Source organism: Aythya marila (assembly GCF_965140915.1).
Source record: "Aythya marila genome assembly, chromosome: 5".
NCBI classification, from domain to species: Eukaryota; Metazoa; Chordata; class Aves; order Anseriformes; family Anatidae; genus Aythya; species Aythya marila.
This window is the reverse complement of record NC_139046.1, coordinates 23,459,715-23,478,347: the sequence shown is the minus strand read 5'-3', so window position 1 is coordinate 23,478,347 and position 18,633 is coordinate 23,459,715. Positions and strand designations below refer to the sequence as shown.

At 41.1% G+C, this 18,633-nt stretch overlaps 1 protein-coding gene across 2 annotated transcripts; it reads right to left on the bottom strand.

Annotated features, from left to right (window-relative positions):
• Nucleotides 1-166: 166 nt before the first annotated feature.
• Nucleotides 167-17,020, bottom strand: FAM177A1 (family with sequence similarity 177 member A1). 2 transcript variants are annotated; one of them, XM_082761743.1, is made up of 5 exons: nucleotides 13,021-13,141; nucleotides 12,725-12,901; nucleotides 5,255-5,321; nucleotides 3,373-3,470; nucleotides 167-2,519 (listed from the first exon to the last, which is right to left on the bottom strand). In XM_082761743.1, the coding sequence occupies exons 1-5, from the start codon at nucleotides 13,021-13,023 to the stop codon at nucleotides 2,307-2,309; spliced, it is 558 nt and encodes a 185-aa protein (XP_082617869.1). In that variant the 5' UTR covers nucleotides 13,024-13,141; the 3' UTR covers nucleotides 167-2,306. The 2 variants fall into 2 exon arrangements, with proteins under 2 accessions (XP_082617869.1, XP_082617868.1); XM_082761742.1 differs by lacking the exon at nucleotides 13,021-13,141 and adding an exon at nucleotides 16,842-17,020 and having other exon boundaries at nucleotides 169-2,519.
• Between the last annotated feature and the right edge of the window lie 1,613 nt (nucleotides 17,021-18,633).

Here is an 18,633-nt window from a genome sequence, read left to right as displayed (position 1 = left end):
CAACTTTCAGATAAAGTTAGAATAGCTGCAGGCCAGAGATGGTTGTAGTCCTGCTCTGTTTATTAGGTTGGGTAGTGCTGAATTGTCAAGTACATCAACAAGTACTGCATAAGGTTATAAGGAAGGGGTGGTGGCAGTGTGTCCTGAATTTCAGTGCCTGGATTTTCCACTAGGATGTGACTCAAAAAATACGAAGTGAACAAGCATGTGTTCCTGGGTGTAGGCATAAACTTTCAAAGAATACACAGTCTCAAAGGAAAAGCCACAGCCAATTTTCAGTTCAAAAATCATATTAAATATAAAATAACCAATTAATGCATTTACAGAAAAATTAAACCATTATGAAAGTAACCACTTTCATACAGTTCACAAAAAAACTGACAGGAAGGATTAAGTTAAGGCACAGTGAGTAATACAGCATTTTATACAAACAAGTTTAACCCCGAGGCAGTGAGAGCATTTCTGATGTAACAGATAGTTGGGAAAAAAGAAAATACAACTGACATTTTCTCTGCAGAAAAGCAAAGCATCCTTCAGCTCTACAGTTTCTACTCTTGAGCTAGGGGCTGCTTTTTGTCTTTGCTATAGTACAAGAACTCCCAACACGATCTCTCTTTCTTTGTATTCCCTACACAATACAGAACCATACTCTCCTTTGCAGATGTTCAGGGCTATGGCATGATTTTGCACAGCTGTCAGCACCCTCTGCATTACAATTCAAAAAGGCAAAGAACAGAGCATCAAAACAGATCAAACAGAGCTGATAAATGGATCTTACTCAGATTTGCTGAAGTGCTGGAATGCTAGGGGCAGATGAGAAGAGAGAGTTTGAGTTGAATGGGATGCTAGTTCAGGCAGAGTTGTTTGAGCTCTGCAAACTAAGAGCTGAGCTTTCTGGCCTGTGCTGTTCCAGCAGTCTCCTCAGGTAGCTGGTAGTGGGACCAAAGCCAGGCAAGTGTGATGATGCCCAACATAAACTTTCTCTGAAGCCTCTTCAGGTTTATTTTTAGAAGTCTCGAGGACAAAAACAACACTCCCTACGGTAACTAGTACAGGTCTTCCGCTCGTTTATCAATAAACTTTCTGCATAAACAGTGACTGGGACACACACAGTTGCTTGTTTATCTGCCTGCAGGAGCAGTACCTGATTGTCCCAAAGCAAACCATTCACCTTGAACAGGGTAGAAGCAGGATCATGGTCACTGCACTAAAATTCTTTTAAGTGAATGGTATTTGGGGCTGGTTATGAACTGGAGCCACCTGCATTTCACTTAAACAAAAATGAATATTATTTCAATATTGAAACAAATGCTTTTCATGTTTAAACAAGTCATAAGCCTGGTTTTCTAATCTCCAGTTACATATATATTCTGCACTAGAGGGGAATAGATACCTACAGTGGCCCACTCCTTATTCATAAATAAACATTAACCTTAAACAGGTTGTTTATTTAATCAAGTACACTGACTCAAGTAATTTATGTTAAGAAAGTTTTTGTAGTTACAAACTAGTACCATACGCGATGTCCAGTAATTGCTATAATTCAGCAAGACTTCAGTTTACGTCCCAGCCCAATTCAGAGCAGGTAAAGAATCTGTTAATTCTTGGATTTGGAGTGACAGCATCTTACACAGATGCTAGTTCTGTACTTTGCTACAGCACTACATAGCACAGCTGAGCACTATTAGCCCCCAAAAGTGCTCGTACTAGTTCATAAATACTTAAGGGTGTTTACAGCCTCCTTTAGAGTTAAAAAAAAAGAAAAGGAAAGTGTTCCATTAGGCCCTTAAATCTAATTAACATTAAATCTAACCTCTCTTGTGTTAGTAACAGAAAAAGATACATGCACACAATAGTGACAATAAATAGGGAAATTCAGAAGCGATTATAATGACTTGTGAGTTACAGGACATTGATTCCTATCAATCTATTCATAGAGAGCCAAGTTGCAAACAACGTGCAGATCAGAAATTGGTGTTCACAAGGAGGAACAGCACTGCATCTGCAATCCACTGTGCCAGACAGCAATTTAAAGGAAAGACATTTTTACTTGCTTTACACAGAAATTCAATTTTAGACCAAATGTTTGTAGTGCAATTTTCATTTTCACTGAAGTGCCAATTTGGCAGAATGCCTCAGCCTTTATTAGGCAGACAGGCTGAAGAGACATCACCTAGCTCTCTCCTGATCAATAAGAATGCTGTAAGTTGTATTACACTGAATAAGTATAATCCTATTTTTCCTCCTTCTAGCCAGATCGTGACACCTGACACTTCCTATTTCCTACATTATACAGAGCTTTATACTTAGGTAGGGACAGTAACTACATCTTGTTTATTTTCCACAACAGAGTGGCTATCTCCCTCATTTTCAAAGTTTAAATTCACAAATGAAGTACATGTTGTTGATTCAGGCTGGTCTGTCTGGACAGGAGCTTCAGCTTGTGCCTTGTTCTGCTGCTCCTGATGCTGTCTTTCTGCTTCTTCTGATAATTTGTTTTCTTGTTCCTCCTCTTCCTCCTGAAAATATGTAACCAGATTCATAAGTTACTGTTTACTTGAAATAAACACCACTTACGTTCTGTAACAACATACCAGTTCTATTAAAAGAAAAGAATATTTGTTCTGCTACAGAATAGTCACTAGTTTATCACAAGATTGGGTGTTTTGTTGTTTTTTCTCCTCTATAATGGGAATTCTAGAAATAGCCCAAAGTGATGGATTAAAGTGTGTTACATAAACACAGAAAAAAAAAGACATCTAGATAAGCAGTTTTTAATCAAAAGTAGCAGTGATAGGTCCACCTATAAAGCATTTTCAACCCTTAATAATTAAAAGCTATTAAAAAGTATCAAAGCTTTAAACGTTTCACATTTCTTCCAAATGAGATTTACTAATTTTTGTATTTTTTTATTTTTGCATAAAGCACTGGCTATCGTTCATTTTAAGTTACGGTTCAGAACAAATGGTAACATAATGTTCAATTTACCCTTGGCACTTCCTATCACATGAAATGGGACAAGTTTCAGAGTTCCAAAGTACACTCACTTTAAGTGAGTAATGTGAGGCAGCTGCCTCTTTAGGAACTGCTCCTTCCAGCTCTCTCCCAGCCTGGACTTTAAAATGCCTTGTAGAAGAGAAGCAAGTAGAGCAGTGCTCAGGACCCAACAGATAAGCTGCTGAGAAAATATTAATGGATAAACAAGCATAAATCAAGCATCAAAAGAAAACTGAAGGAAAACTGAAAGAGAGGTTCTAAAATTTAACTTCATTTTAGTAAGTAATGCATGAATACAAATTTTATTTTTGAAAATGCCAGGGAAGATAAGTAGGGAGAAAAAAAAAATGTAAGAACCCTATTTCACACACATACCTCTTTCTTCATTCTGTAATACTCATCAATGGCATATTGGTATTTTGGTGTGCTTATCCCCAAAACAGATGCAATCTTTTCCCCAAGGAAATCACACACTGAAAATAGATTTACAAATGGTTAGTATCAAGAAGAAAGTTCTTGAACACAGTTCTGCTTTTAAAGGTGTCATCTCTCCTGAATGGTTTTCCATAGTTCTACTTCACTCAAAAGACAAAAATAAAATCTGCTATGCTAATCTACTTATACATAGTTTTTATTAGCTAAATATAGAATCATAGAATATCCCAAGTTGGTAGGGACCCATAAGGATCATCAAGTCCAAATCCTGATACCACGCAGGTCTATATACTACGGGTCTATATACTAATAATTGTTCCTTAAGACAGAGAATGGACCCAAAAAAACAAAACAAAACAACAACAACAACAAACACAACAAAAGCCTTGATGATGGTATTGTTTGCATTCTACCAGTTTTAGCTTTGCATCCAGGTTTGTTCTGCTAGGTCATCAGTTATAGTATAAGCTTTTACTTGAACTTTAACTGAAAATTAAGGTTAGTTAAAAATACATGGCTACCAACTGGACTGACAATTCAGTCTAATGATACCAAGCGACTGAAGTTATTTATTGATAGATGTATACTTTAAGCCAGTATCAGTTTTAACAATGCTCTGTGTAGCATACTGATGGATTAATTAAATTTTTAGTTGTCAGCTGTCTCAGTTTTCAAGCTAGAGGCTACATGCAGTTCTCCTTTGCTAAAACAGGTAGTGCAATCAGAAGGATGGAATAAGGTGGGTTTAGGTCAGTCAGTCTCTCTACCACGATGATGGCTAAAGCACTGATCCTTGAGTAAAAGCAAGCAAGAAATCAAATATACTGCACTTCACATTAAAAATTCACATCCTTGAGGATGTGAATAAGTTAGTCATCTTCAGTGAAAACAGAAGTCAGAAACTGAATGGCTCTGTGAGGATTCAGTCATTTTGCGAGCATCCTTACAGACAGAGCCCTTGCAAAAGACCAGTTCAAATGACAAAGTTCAATGACACTGAAGTGAGATGCAAATATGTAGCAATCTTCAAATTCATAAAAACTTCTGAAAAAAGGAAAGCAATATCTACCACTGGGTATAAGGAAAAGGTATGCAATGAATAGGATTACACTGTACATTAAGGTGCTTCTAAAAACAATAAAAATCAATAGGGTAGACTGTCAATAGTTTAAATTGTAGCTGTACAATCATGGAAATCCCACATATAGTTGTCAGTATACAATACAGTTACTTTACAATTTGTGAGGAACACAGATTATGACAAGCTGTCTAAAAACTTAACAAAATTTTATGAGGTCCACAGGTCAATGAAAATTTTGTGTAGTGGGTTTAAGACTTGTAAAATAGCCCTATTTTTGTTTATTTTGCAACTGTTGTAAAGCACAAGACTAAGTGTGTTTTAAGATACTTTCCAGTTTAAGTCTTCATAAAAACTCAATTTAGTTAGGCCAAACAGCATTCTTTTCAGATAAAATCACTCAAAAGGGTTATATAAGAGATGCTGAAATAAATCCCTTGCCAACATCGCCATCACCCCGTATGGAGAAAAAGAGAAAAATTAAAAAGTGTTCAGCAAAGGGATTTTTCTGTTCATTCTTCATTCAACAGTTGTTGCTTGAAAATAAATTAATAAATAAAATTAGTGCTAAAGACAAGAGATTATGTCTGCACAGAAAAAAAAAAAAAAAAAAAAAAAACACACAACAAAACCACAATCATATTTTTGAAAAATTGACCGGTAGATCACAAAGATGATTTACAGCCCGTCAGAGTGACTCAATATCCCTTCACGGGTTTATGTAAGAATTAACTAAAGCAATACCTGATAGCGTTGAAGTGGCAACTCTCAGCATATGAAACCATAAGTAGGGTCCCCACGTGAGCGTTGTCTGTAACAACAAAACTAGTATTAGTATGTGTAGCCGTAAGCTCATGGTACATAATAACACACATGAAAGCTCAGACAGAGAAGAAAGATCTGTGACATTGCCTGTTTGCCAGCTACCACAGTATTTTTGCTTTCAAGTAAGTCTAGGCAAGACATGCATGAAGTATCACCATAAGATAGAAAGCTGTTATATCTGGGAACACTCATTTCACTGTTTTTTGTTTCCTACTCCCAAACTTGGGAAACAGCAAGCATCCAGTTCAATCCCAAGGTAACTCCTAAAATTATAAAGGTCTGCATTCTGTCAGACCAAAGAGAGAAGTGGGTTAACCAAGTATTCCCTGATTGTAGTAACGGGAGAACTATGAGAGACATTTTAAAAAATAAACAAGCAAAACAACACTTCAAAGTGGTCATAACAAGCTGCTTCCATATATTTAAACACAGATATGAATTATCATTTGGAATTGTACCTGAAGAACAAAGCTAGGAACAGTGAGGGAGGGAGAGAGTCACCAGTGGCTCTGTGAGGGAGCAGTGGACAGGGCTGATTAGCAAAGGGCCTAAGATAATGTGAAGGGAAGGGATCACCAAATTAACAAACCAGGGCTTCAGCTGTCACCTCAAGCATTTGCACGTAGGCAACGAAGCTTTCAAGGATAAGAAGCCAGCTGAGAGCTTCCAGGTAAGGATTAAAGAACTGATTATGGGTGCCATCCGAGTGTGTCTGCTACAGGGCACCTGACCAGGAAGAACACATGGGTGAGGCCTTCTACAGACAGCTAGAAGCAGCCTCCCATTTGCAGGCCCTGCATCTCATGGGGACTTCAACCCCCCTGATACCTGCTGGAGGAACACCGTAGCAGGTACCTTGAGAGAACTGATACCTTCTTGACACGAGTGACAGAGAAGCCAATGAGGAGAGGTGCTCTACTGCACCTCATACTCATACAAATGAGGAAGAACTCACTGGGGCTGTGAATGTTCAAGGCAGCGTCAGCTGCAGTGACTGAGGTGGTGGAGTTCGGGATCCTGAGAGGAAGGAGCAGAGGGAAAAACAAACCACAACCCTGGGCTTCACGAGGGCAGACTGACCTCTTCAGGGACCTGCTTGGAAAAGTTCCAGGGGAAAAGGCCCTGGAGGGAAGAGGGGCCTATGAACACTGGTTGATATTCCAAGATCATCTCCTTCAGGCTCACGAGCAATCCATCCCAAAAAGTAGGAAGTCAGGCAGAAATGCCAGCAGGCCTGTGTGGATGAATGAGGAGCTCCTGTCCAAACTGAGTCACAGAAAGGGACTATACAAAGCCGGAAGCAGGGACAGATGATGTAGAAGAATATAAAGCAGCCTGAGCATGCAGGGACACGATTAGGAAAGCCAAAGTGCACCTGGATTTAAAGAGCAATAAGAAGGGCTGCTGTAAGTTCAGTAGCAAAAGGAAGATGTGGGCCCACTGCTGAATGGGGCAAGGGCTCTGGTGATGCAGGATGTAGAAAAGGCTGAGGTAGTGAAAGCCATCTTCACCTCAGTGTTTACTAGTAAGACCGGCCTTCAGAAAACTAGAGGACTGAGGGAAGGTGTAGCATAAGGAAAAGTATGGAGGAGGATCAGCTTACAGAATACTCAAGCAAACTGGACATATGTGAATTCATGAGCCCTGATGGGATGCACCACTGCTACGATGATAAAGGGACTGGAGCATCTCCCACATGAGGGAAGGATAAGGGAGCTGGGGCTGTTTAGCCTTGAGAAGAGAAAGCTCAGGGGAAATCTCATCACTGCGTACAATCTGTCAAGCCAGAAACTCAAGCTGGGCAGGCAGAAAAAAGCCAGATGCTAGATATTTTTGGCAGTGGGTATGGAAAATATCCTGCCAAGGTAAAAGTGTAAGCAAAACCAGCTGCTATCCTGCTTACACAAAAGCACCTCCCGCTTGTTGATTACGTACTCAGCTGGCAGACGGGCTAACGACAATCATTTCTCAGTTTGTTCAGTTGAAGAAGTCAAGAAAAGTGCTGGAAAAGCTTGTTGCCACAGGTGCAAATAATGGCATTGACAAGCCTCTGTACAATCCTTCATAACAAGGTGACAAGGTTAAAAAGCATTCACACAGTGCACAGGACAAACAAAGGCCTGCTGTGCAGCAGTACGCAAGAAGCTACAAGAGTCCCCTTAACATTTAAGGATAAAAAGAGAAGCTGAGCTTCAACGTGACAGAAGTAAATCAGACACAGAATATTCTAACGTACTATTGTAGTACCACAAACATAAAATTTGAGACTCTGCAGGCACAGAGATGCTTTCTATTTCCTCTATTTTCCCACTACAATTAAAGAACAGTTTGGTATGTTAGAAGTACTTCTAAGTTCAACTTTGTAGAAACCTCTGCTTTCTGACAACAAAGGTCTCTAGCCCAACCAGACACTTCTTCACTCCTGTCTTTCCGTGATTCTGTGATATCCAGTGTTGCTTTGCTGGTCCCAATAATTTAAAAAAGGAGCCTTCTATCAAGTATCTCAAAAGGCAACATAAAACCAAGAGAAGATACTTTATGAAAATTAAGCAGTAAAAATTAAATGTTTTGTAGAGTAAACCACTGAGAACAAGCAGAAACAGGGGAACACATCTGGGAGAAATAACCCTCCTCTTTTTTTTTTTTTTTCTTTCCCCCCCTCAAGGTAAGTTTGGGTAGCACCTCAAGAGACCTAAGCAAGAATGGCAAATATGAGGCGAGAAGAGGTACTGGAGAGAACAAGAACCTTGTGGAATGTTATGGGTGATGTGAAGTGTTATGCAAAAGCTCAGTGCAAACTAATCCTCTGTGATGTAGCTTTAATGCATTGAATGACTCTGGAAAATGGCACCAAAGTCAGGTCTTTTTAATGGTTGGTAAGAACCACATGCCCTGATGCTGTGCATCAATATCCTTCAGCCAGAGGAATGGCTTCAATTAAAACAAGGACACAGTAGTACCGTGCTTCTTGAATGGAATACAGGACACAGTATTAGGAGGCAATAGTATTTCTCCTAGCATCATTCTACTCTTAAGAGTATGTTTCTGCAATGCTTACCTATACTGTTCTGCTATCATGACTTCATTTGGCTGTTTAAAACAGAAAACATAATGCTTGCTACACTCAGCTTTTAAAGTACAAAACATCAATGTACAATTCTAACCTGACACTCAGCCATAATAGGACCTGTCCAAATCTACCTCCAGAAGGTGTTGGTGTAATGCATTTTAAGTAGGAATCATGTAACAAATTCAACCATTGATAAAACCAAAGGGCTATGATTCAGTAACAATATGATACTGTTTCCTAGTATGGGGCTGCTGAAGGGAACAGATGTGCTCAGAAGCTCAGCAGAGTGTGTACCATACAAACAATCCACATCTATACTTACTTTTGCCAGATTTCAGTCCCTGGTAACATTTGAACTTTCCCAAGATACGTTTTTTTTTGGTTTTGTTTGTTTGTTTTTTTTGTTGGCAGAGAAAATGGCAAAAGGAGGTAAAGAATCATTTCCCATTTAAAGAAAAAACAAACTATGTTGTTGAGAGTTAAATACCACCAAATAGGTATTTTTTTCATTGTTTTCTATGTCAAGACTCATTTTAAATGAGTTAAATTAATGACTGGTCATTGCTGTAACAGGTCCTTCAGTGTACACACCAGGTAGAACTGTGGCAACTTACGAGCCAGCGAAAACAAGATTCAAGAACACATACCCCTTCTTCATCAAAAAAGCTTCTATGATATTATGAACAGCTATTATTAAGTCACTATTTTTCTCCCTCGTTCCAGAACTTTTAAAATGAAATTAGAGTTTAAGAGTCCTCAATAGCATAAAAACAATGCTTTCTTTGCTGTATGAAGTTAAGCTCCTTTTAACTACAGGATATCACAATCATCTTCCTGTAAGAACGTGTTTCAGTCTTTCCAAGCACTGAAAGTTAACAAAATTACATCTGTTTTGGAGCTCTGTCACAGAAATGTGCTCAGGATGAATTCTACGGTTAGAATCAATAATTATATAGTTGATTATAGATGTTCTGCAAAGGCTTAGACTCCACATTCTGCTTACTCATGCAACCAAGACTCCATAGCAAGCGGAACTCCAGGGATAAACAGAAAGATTACCTTCTAGAACAAGTTACAGAAGTTTAATTCCTTGTTCTAATTAAAACAAAACAAAACAAAAAGTTATAAAGCAAGGTTTTGGTGGACAGAAGCAAAAGATTTACATGTAAAGTGTAAGCATCTAAATTTTTTGATAGAAGATTCAGTTAAAGCATTTACAAGCACCAAAGAGGCCAAGGAGAACATGAATAATACTGAATGCTATCATCTAAAAACAACAACCAGAGCAAAATTTATTAAGCATGCTCTGTGTTCTGGATTCAATTCACTCTTAAAAAGAACAAAACACCAGAACAAAAGGACGTTCCAGTCCAAAAATGTAAGTGACCTGAACGCTGACCTACAGAAGTGCTGGAATCGTTGTTTCAAAGCACAGCCTAAGACTCAGTACTTTATGAGAATTTGTTTAGTTACGAGTGACACCAGTCCATCACAGTGAGCTCTTTAGTTGTCATATTACCAGAGTACACACATGCTACTTTGCTTAGCAAGAAAGACATCATCATCATCTGCTTAGCTCTAAAGCATAATTAAACCCAGGTAGTTACTGCAGAAGTTTCTTTACAACACGGCAAAACATTTGTTTCTCTTAAACTCAATTCAGAACCTGTTTGTATGCCAATACCAGCTGAGCTTTGAATTTTCATGATGTAAAGTTTCTATTCAAAATATTAAAGTGCTTTTTCTAAAAATAAATTGGACCAGAAACAGCTATTATTTGCAACATACTTTTTTGTATCCCAACTGAGATAACAAGTTTTAGACATGCTGGTCCCAGCAAACTGACTATTTAATTGCTTTTATAGAAATCCTACAATAAAAACATTTTTAAGGCAGCTGTTGGCTAAAACATCAAAGCTCAGCTTGGACTAACATTTCTTCAATTCACTGGCTCAGTTGGGATACACGAAGCATACAGCAGATAAGGTAAACTTCACTTAATGGCAACCCTTGGTCTAATCAAGTTTATTCTGTCAAGGTAAAAAGCAATGCATAATAAGGCATACTGTGTTCCACAATAACATGTTCAGCCTTGGAGGGTCCTTTTATTAAAAATTGTAATAAAATTTAAATATTTCATAAACTATAGAAGTGGAATAAAGCAATCTTAACTGTGCCATACAATATACTTTCAGGTATTCACAATAAAATCCATATTAGGAAAGCAGGAGAATGATCACACAGAATTCCTGGCTCTTGTGAATATTTGCAGGTTTTTTAGTTAAGCGCCCATTTTGTACAGCAGTGGGTACTCCTCTGGCCTCACAACACATACAGTCCCCTGAGCCTTCCATCATGGTGAAACTGCTCTACTGAGGGGAAATGACAGAGAAATTATACTGATCTGGTCCTCTGCTAATTACAGTTGGAAAAAAACAAATCTCTTTGTACACATCCATGGGTATCTGACACAACCTGCACAGTGGGGAACAGATCTGACTCCAAAGATACCTGAATGTTGGGTAAGTTTCACAGTTCTTGCACTTCTTTGAACAGCATCTCAAAGACAAAATGCAAACAAACAAACAAAAGCCCACCCAGCAAGGTAGCTTAACATCTATTCATTGTTCATAAGTTTAGTATATTTATTTTCTACACTGAAACACTTGCTCTCAGACTAACGTTACTTTTCCTTGTATACAAGAACAGCTTAATAAGAAAGAGATGCCACTGCCAAGTCCATCCAAGATTAAATGCAATGGCTTTACTCAGGAGCCCCAGCCCCAGCTTTCTATAGTCTAATTGCAGCTCAGTCCTCTAACTACTACTTTTTCTTCAAGGTAAATTAATTTTACAGAGGGGGGAAAAAAGAATTGATTGACAGTCCTTCCCAAAGCAAGCTCCTCGTGGTCACACTGCTTTCTCAGAAAAGAATGAGCAGAAAGTCAAACTCCACTGCAATCCCCCCAGGAAATCCCAGCTTTCCTGGAAGGATGCACATATAAATAAACACAGAGCCTAGTAGTACAGAAAATAGTGAGTTTCATACATGACTTTTCTTAAGCAGCAATTCCCAAACTCTGGTGCATGAGTCATTCTGACAGCAATGCTTACGTGAGGTAGGAAGCAGCACCAGTTTCTGTGCATGCCAAGACTCTTATCGAAGTGTGGGAACAAGCAACTCTAAACAGGCGTTTGCCTCCAATGTGCAATCAGGCAGGACTGGCTGCTGCACAAAGCAGAAACTCCCAGCCACTTCACTGTACTCAGCACACAGGGAAGGATCCAGCCAATTTCAGGGGCTCCACCTCTAACTTCAGTACAGGCTAGCAAAGCAAGAAAGAGCCAGGAAGGGAGTCCCGCAGGCAGGCAGGGAACAGGACTGCAGACCCAGTTTAGGGAGGACAGAATTCTAGGAGGTAGATGGAACACCAGTTTGTGGGGCGGTCATAAAAGAAACATGAGACTGGGAGTGTGGAAAGATGAAGAGATGGATGCCTATCTTCTCCGAGGCTGGCTGCCAGAAGGCAGGGAGCTGCTTCCTCCAGCACGCTGCTGCTGGGGTTGCAAATCTCTAGGCTATAAAACACATTGTCAGACACTCCAACAGAATAAAACAGGTGATGTACTTCATTTTGCCTCTAAGTGTAGATACCAAATCATTGTCAAAAAGGGAATTTTTTTTTTTTCTTTTTAGTAGCCATAAAACGCACTATTAGAGACAGCTTTAACTGTCCTAACTTCCCTTGGATTTGGACCAACACATGGAGATGTGATTCAGGTTGAGCAAATCTTAACAGGTTAAAACACAGATGGACTTCACATACATGGACTAGGCAGACCCCTTAAAACCTGTTTTTGATGTATCAATGAAGTTTTCCTATACTTCTGCAAATCATCTGTTTCTTTCCTTTGTATACTCCTTTAATTGCTGGTATGCTAACACTACGTTACAAGCTCAACTCTCCACTGCCAACAAAGATAAGAAAAAATGCCCTCCCAACTGATTTTTTCAAATGCCCGTGTGAATAAAAGAGACACCAAGCAAATATTATCAGAGGGGAAGATTCTGGAGAGGACAGATTAGAACTGTGAAGAAATTAAACCCATTTCTAATTAGTAGGGCTATTTCAACGAGGGAGGGCTGCAGGACAAAACTTTGCAGAATATTTCTCTGAGATTTCTCAGTGCCTAGAGGCAATCGAATTTACTGAATCTTTAATGCACAAAATCATATTTGTGACATAAAAATTAAAGGATAAAATGCAGGTAATTATACAATAAACCAGAAGCAGCAATTTATCAACCAAAATACCTACAGGATCTACAGGAGGCAACAGGTCTTTCTTCTCTTGTTCATCTTCCTCTTCATCTGTGCTGTATTCTTCCATTGTTTCTCCACTTGCAAAATGAATTACCCTTCTGGGAACTTTCTTCTTCTTCCCTATGACACCCAGCTCCACATTCTCAAAGCCTCTATCTCCATTTGCAAGTTGCTATAATGAAGAAAAAAAATCATTATCTCAAGTACACTTCCGTGCAATAAGCTGCAAAACTGTAAGAGTTCCCCCTTAAAAAACTTCATGAGGTATTTAAAGAATTTTAGATTGTTTACCATATACAAAGGATATATCCAAGAGCTTGGCTGTAGATAAAAGATAGGACTGAAACATTGTTTGCAGATACATACAAAATTATCTATTCACCAGAAATAACACAAAGATAAGTGCCTTCATTTCAGCACAGAAAGGTGGTTTTATAAAACGTCTGTTCCAACAGAACGCTGTTATGTAAGAGTTCCTTAGCAGAACACTTTAAATAATTTGATGAGCACATAAGTGTTAATATTTAAGCGTACTGTTGGTTTCTGAATTAGCATCTCCTGAAGTGAATCAAGTAACTCAGACACTACAGCCACCTCTTTGCAAGTTTAGACAGAAAGCTCTAGTTCGAAAGAAAACCGAGTGAAGAATAACTAAGCCACCAGGCTCAAGATTTAGAAAGATGCCTCAAGGAATCTGCCTCTCTGGGCTTTCATCAGCAATCATTACCAGTACAAGGGACCATGCAAAAAGCAGGACACTTAATTTGGTGTGTAAGGACAGATGAAAAAGAGAAGTACAATGTCCGGTTTTGTTCTTTGAGCTGCTGAATACTACAATGCCGTCTTCGAGCCACAAGCGATAGAAAAAATACACTCCTAGTTCAAAGGCCAATCAATAATTCTTTAGGCTAATAACTCCCACAGACAGAATTTTAGTAAGGTTTTGTATTGTATCTATCAAAACAGAGTCTACATCTTGGTAGAGCTTTTAAATACTACTACAACAAATGCAAAAACTGTTTTGAAAACACACCTGTCACACAGAGAAGGACACAGAAGACAGGAAATGTTAGCCACACATTTTTAATGTACCGTGAAGGTTTTTAAAAATGCATGAGTTCATGTAATTTAAAAGCACGGCATAAGAAACTTGTGGAAGAAAATGTGCGTAGGCACACACAGAAGTAAGGCTGCATAAAACAGACACATGCCAATTTTTGACTTCTTGTCTATGCAGCCCTAGCAGCCCTCACATATCACAAATCAAAATTATTACTAAAAACACTTACTTTTATCACACAGTTGTAAGATAACCCTTAATCATTATGAGCACAGTAGTGCCCTTCCTGACACTTCTGCTGCATTACATAAATTAGCCCTGCAACACAGAAAGGCTGTTAGCTAGGATAAGCAGGGGGCATGGTATAGCGGGGCAGGAGAAGGCAGAGGAGAGCAGAACTGCTGCCTTCATTCCAGGCAATAGGTTTTTCTCATGCCCACAGAGCAGAGGGAGGGAATATAAAGATCACGTGCCAAGCCCGACGATGTGGAGAGGGAGTACACACATTCATCATCCTTCCTAGCCCTTGTACAGCAGCTTCAGAAAACTGCAAGTCATTTCAGCTTCCTGGAGTGTTTCTTAGCTACCGTGGCACATTGTGTGTGTTTTCCTGGAGGAGCAGAGCAGAATTAAGTGACAAGTTTTCCAAAGTATAATCCAGCTGAAACAGCCTTATGTTTTCATGCAGGAACACAAAGCTGACTGTGCTGGGCCTAGTGCATTCTCTCCGCTGAGTTTCAGTCTTGGAAACAGTAGTGGCAGAACAACAAAGCTACAAAAATATGAATGCTGAAAAAAGCGAAACAGCCTGAGTACAGGGAGCACCCCTTGCTGCCACTGGAAAAGCAGAGACCACTTACTGCAAGTCAGCTCTGGTTTTTTTGGAGCATAAAGCACCACAGAATCAGCCTCTGATGAAAATCTCACACTCTTTTATTGGCATAGTGTGGTGATTTCATTGTTCATGTTTAGTCACAGTACTGAGGAGCATTATTTCTTGTGACACAGCATCACAAATATTATTGTAATTAATAATCGTGAGCAGCATAAACCCTCGCCTACAAGCTCCTCTAAAGGCACAGTCTTCTGCTGATTTTGATGCATTTAACTCAAATGCTTCAAATATATTTTAACTTTGAAAAATACTGCAGTTAATATTTAAAGATTAAAAAGAGGGCTTTAATTCCCTGGTTGTGGAAACTGCACACTTTTCAACCCATCCCACACTCCACTTACACTACCTACAGTGAGAAGCTCAGCACAGCTGGCACCGGTACAAAGTTTCAGACAAATGCAGCAGTTCAAGACAATAAGGATTCATCAAGGAACAATGAATCCAGTTTCCCTTAGTAATCTGGTTCAGAGTCCTAAATTATTAAATAAAATAAAACACGTCAGCTCTTGCTTTGGTTATTACACGTCCAACAAACCCGGATGCTGCTTTTAGTCATCACAGTAGCATTTGTCCTTTTAATTTTTACATACACAGCACCACTTAAAGCCAACTCAACCCAGCTGCAAGCAGTAAGTTCTGAATCAGTAAATTTTATTTACCTCTCCAACAGGGTCTACCCAGAAGTGTAGCAATGCAGATCTATTCCCTAAGTATCATCCAGGTTCGCTTTGCAGCCAAACAGTACATTATTTTCTGCTTCAGGCTTTACACATTTGATCTTTCTTTCCAAGCGTGATCTTTCTTTTCCAGTGCAAGAGGTCATTACACAGCTCTGCTCAGGTTGCCATCTCATTTTTTTTCCACAAGCCTATCCCCCTCCAACATATTATATATGTCTTGAAAGGCTCAGCAGCTGACATAACCTCACGCTATACAAGTATTTACCGTGGCTTCTACGCTGTCAGCTTTGTGTCAACACGAGGGCCAGTTACCTTTGTGCTTTCTGCCACACCAGCTAAGGCTGTGAAGAGACTCCAGGAACACTGTAAAGGCACTTCCCTTTCCTTTCAAATGCCCTCTTGGAATTTTTCTTCACTTTATGACTCCCCCATAAGCCTCGCCTGTCAGAAGTCACATCCAGAGCTGCTGTTCCTCATTAACCATGTTTTCACCTCCTCGCCTACCTCACCCTTTGGCCAAAAGCACACAGTGCAGGGAACATTGTGGCCCTGTTGGTACAATATCCAGCACAATGGAATTTAAGTCCACTATCAAAATGCCCAAACAAATAAGCTACAATAAAGCATGAGGTGTGCCAGGACACCTGCAGCTACTGGGGCTCAATACAACTAACATAAGGCAATGCAAAAACCTCAAGTCTTGTCGAAGAAAAGCAACCAGCACTATGGAGAGCAGACCACTCACTTTGTCACCTTCTCATCTGTCAGAACCCGGTGCCACGTACAAGAGCTTTTGTTCCAAAATGCCAAAGCCGGTGGCAGCCGCTCTCCCTCAGAAAGACGAGGAATTGGGTTTGCACACATCTACCAATCCCACAGTGCCAGTTACTCGAGGGCTGCTAATGCCTATTGAGAAATATTTCTGCCCCTGCTGCCTTGCCTGCCTTACCGGTTTTGTTCGTATCAATTTCTGGGGTAGCTATTTTTTGGTGTTTTTTGGTTTGGTTTGGTTTGCTTTTTGGCATATTTCTTGACTTTCCACCATCGTGCTCCAACTGAAATTGAAAAGCCAGGGTGCTTTGGAAGCAGATGACAAAATAGGAGAGTCGGAAAGGGAACTGTAAGAAAGAAACCCCGAGCGCGGCGAGCCCGAGGAGCTCGGCACAGCACACAGGTATCGGGATAAAGCCCAGCAGGGACCCACGGAGCCTGCCAGGCCCCCTCGGGCACCTGCCCGGCAGCGGAGCCCTGTCCTAATGCAATATTTATCGGGCCCGTTGGCGCGAGGCGTTGTGTGACAGGTGAAACGCAGGACACCGAGCCTGTAAGCACAGCTCACTGGAAGGGCACGCGTCCTTCCTCCCTCCCTCCCTCCCTCCCTCCCTTCCTCCCTCCCTTCCTCCTCCTCCTCCCGTCTCCTGCCCGCCGGGCTCGCAACGCCCCGCAAATGGCCGCCCTCCCCGGCCCCGCTCCTCACCGGCTCGGGCTCCATGGCGCAGGCGGCAGCCGCGGGGCCGGCGGCGGGGGCGCAGTACAGGGTGATGGCGGACAGCCCCTGCTCCATCTCCCTCCCGCCCGCCGAGGCGCCGGGGGAGGGCGGCAGCGGGCCCGCGGCGGCCCAGGGAGGCGAGCAGCCGGGCGGCACCGCCCGTCACACCGCCCGCCGGGGCGGGGCGCGGAGCGAGGGCAGGACAACGGGGGGTGCCGGGCCGCCCCGCTCCGCCGTGCCCCTTAGGGTCCGAGGGGAGCCCCACGGCCCCGCCGGGAGGGGAAGGGAGCCCGCCGTGAGGCGCCTCGCATCGTCCCGGAGGCAGAAACGCGGAGCGAGGGGGTCCCGGCCCCCGGGGGCTGAGGCGCTCACGCCTGGCCGGAGCTGACCCGGGCGAAAGGCACGGCCACGGCCAACCAGCAGGGAAGGCAGCTGGGGGAGGAAGTGTTTGAAGCACCCTTTTTGTGGAACCGAGGAGTGAATCATATTTTAAAGGTAGGAGTCGGCGGCTGTAACACACTACGTGATGGCAAGAGCCATCCTTCAACCCTGCCACTCCGCGTGGCTTCCAAAAGTTATGGACTGTGGCACAGACTCTTACACCATTTTTCAGTCACATCGCAGCATTATGCAGATTGTGAGGCAAATGAAGGTCTCACAGAGCACAAATGTACCCGATTTACAATTACACGAAGCAGAAAAGTTCCCCTGATGGAAGTGACTCACAAATGGGATGTGTGATCAGTGTTTGATGACAAACACCCAGTGAATACAGCACTACTTTATACAGTACAGGACCAAGCATCTGCTTTGTATATAGAAATAATGAGGTATTACTTAAAACTGTAAAGAAACAAACTAGCATAAGGGCAAGTAAATACCCCTTATCCTTAGATCTGAATTGTGTTTATTAAGAACTGATTGAAATATGTTAGCAGCTCTTAGAACATCATTAAATGAACCAACTCTCTGTCCTTTGCTTCTATGGTTACAGTAGCAGCTGTGCAGTAATACTTTCACCTCCCAGAACAATTTGCATTTGCAAATTAGACAACTTCAGTAGTTGTTAACAATGGAAGTCCTGATGAAAGGTAAAGACCAGTATCAGTAAAAAAATAACACAGAGTTCTGACAAAACCATACCTGTGCCTTTTCATGGCTATTTTTGTGTGCTAATAGAGTTAATTGTCCAGCTACTATCACACAGCTATGTATTGACTCAAAACTGTTTCTTCTTTTAGTGGGCTGCTCAGGCAGAGGCTTAAGAATAGCTTCTATGAAGGAGATGCATCCTTTTCAATAGCTGTGATGAAAGGCCATTTATGCTTGAACTGCCAGGGTAGTTCCTTCTCTTCCTTGTCTGGGGCAAAGGAGTGAAAAAGTCCATCAGGCCTGTTGTCTGTTGTTCTAGCCCAGTCAGTTTCCATCGAGAGGCAGCAAACTGAGAAAACATGTGCCAACAACACATCCACAGCTGGTAAAGGTTTTCCACTTACACAGAATAGCAAAAATCATCAGGATTTACAAAGTTTTATATCCATCATCTTTCAAAAACAATAAACATACATCAGGTACCTATTTCAACATCAGGGCGCACTAATGACCACATACATATCAGAATTTATTAACATACTGTAACTTTAATATACTGTAAGAGAGCAACTGCAGGATATTACTGATTTTAAAACAGGGATGCGCTTCTAGAACAGAATCTCGAGACGAGCTTATTTTGTACGCTGCTCTTTTGTCCCTTGGCTCCTCCTCGTGGCCTTCCCCGGGC

Bases quoted from the DNA above. Each gene is read 5' to 3' on its own strand.
- FAM177A1 (XM_082761742.1), bottom strand. From the start codon at position 16,928: ATGGAGCAGGGGCTGTCCGCCATCACCCTGTACTGCGCCCCCGCCGCC. The intron at 3,471-5,254 runs GTATTGCTTTAG...ATCTATTTTCAG, and splicing joins TGCCACTTCAACGCTATCAG to TGTGTGATTTCCTTGGGGAA. The intron at 2,520-3,372 runs GTATGTGTGTGA...ACATATTTTCAG, and splicing joins ATTACAGAATGAAGAAAGAG to GAGGAAGAGGAGGAACAAGA.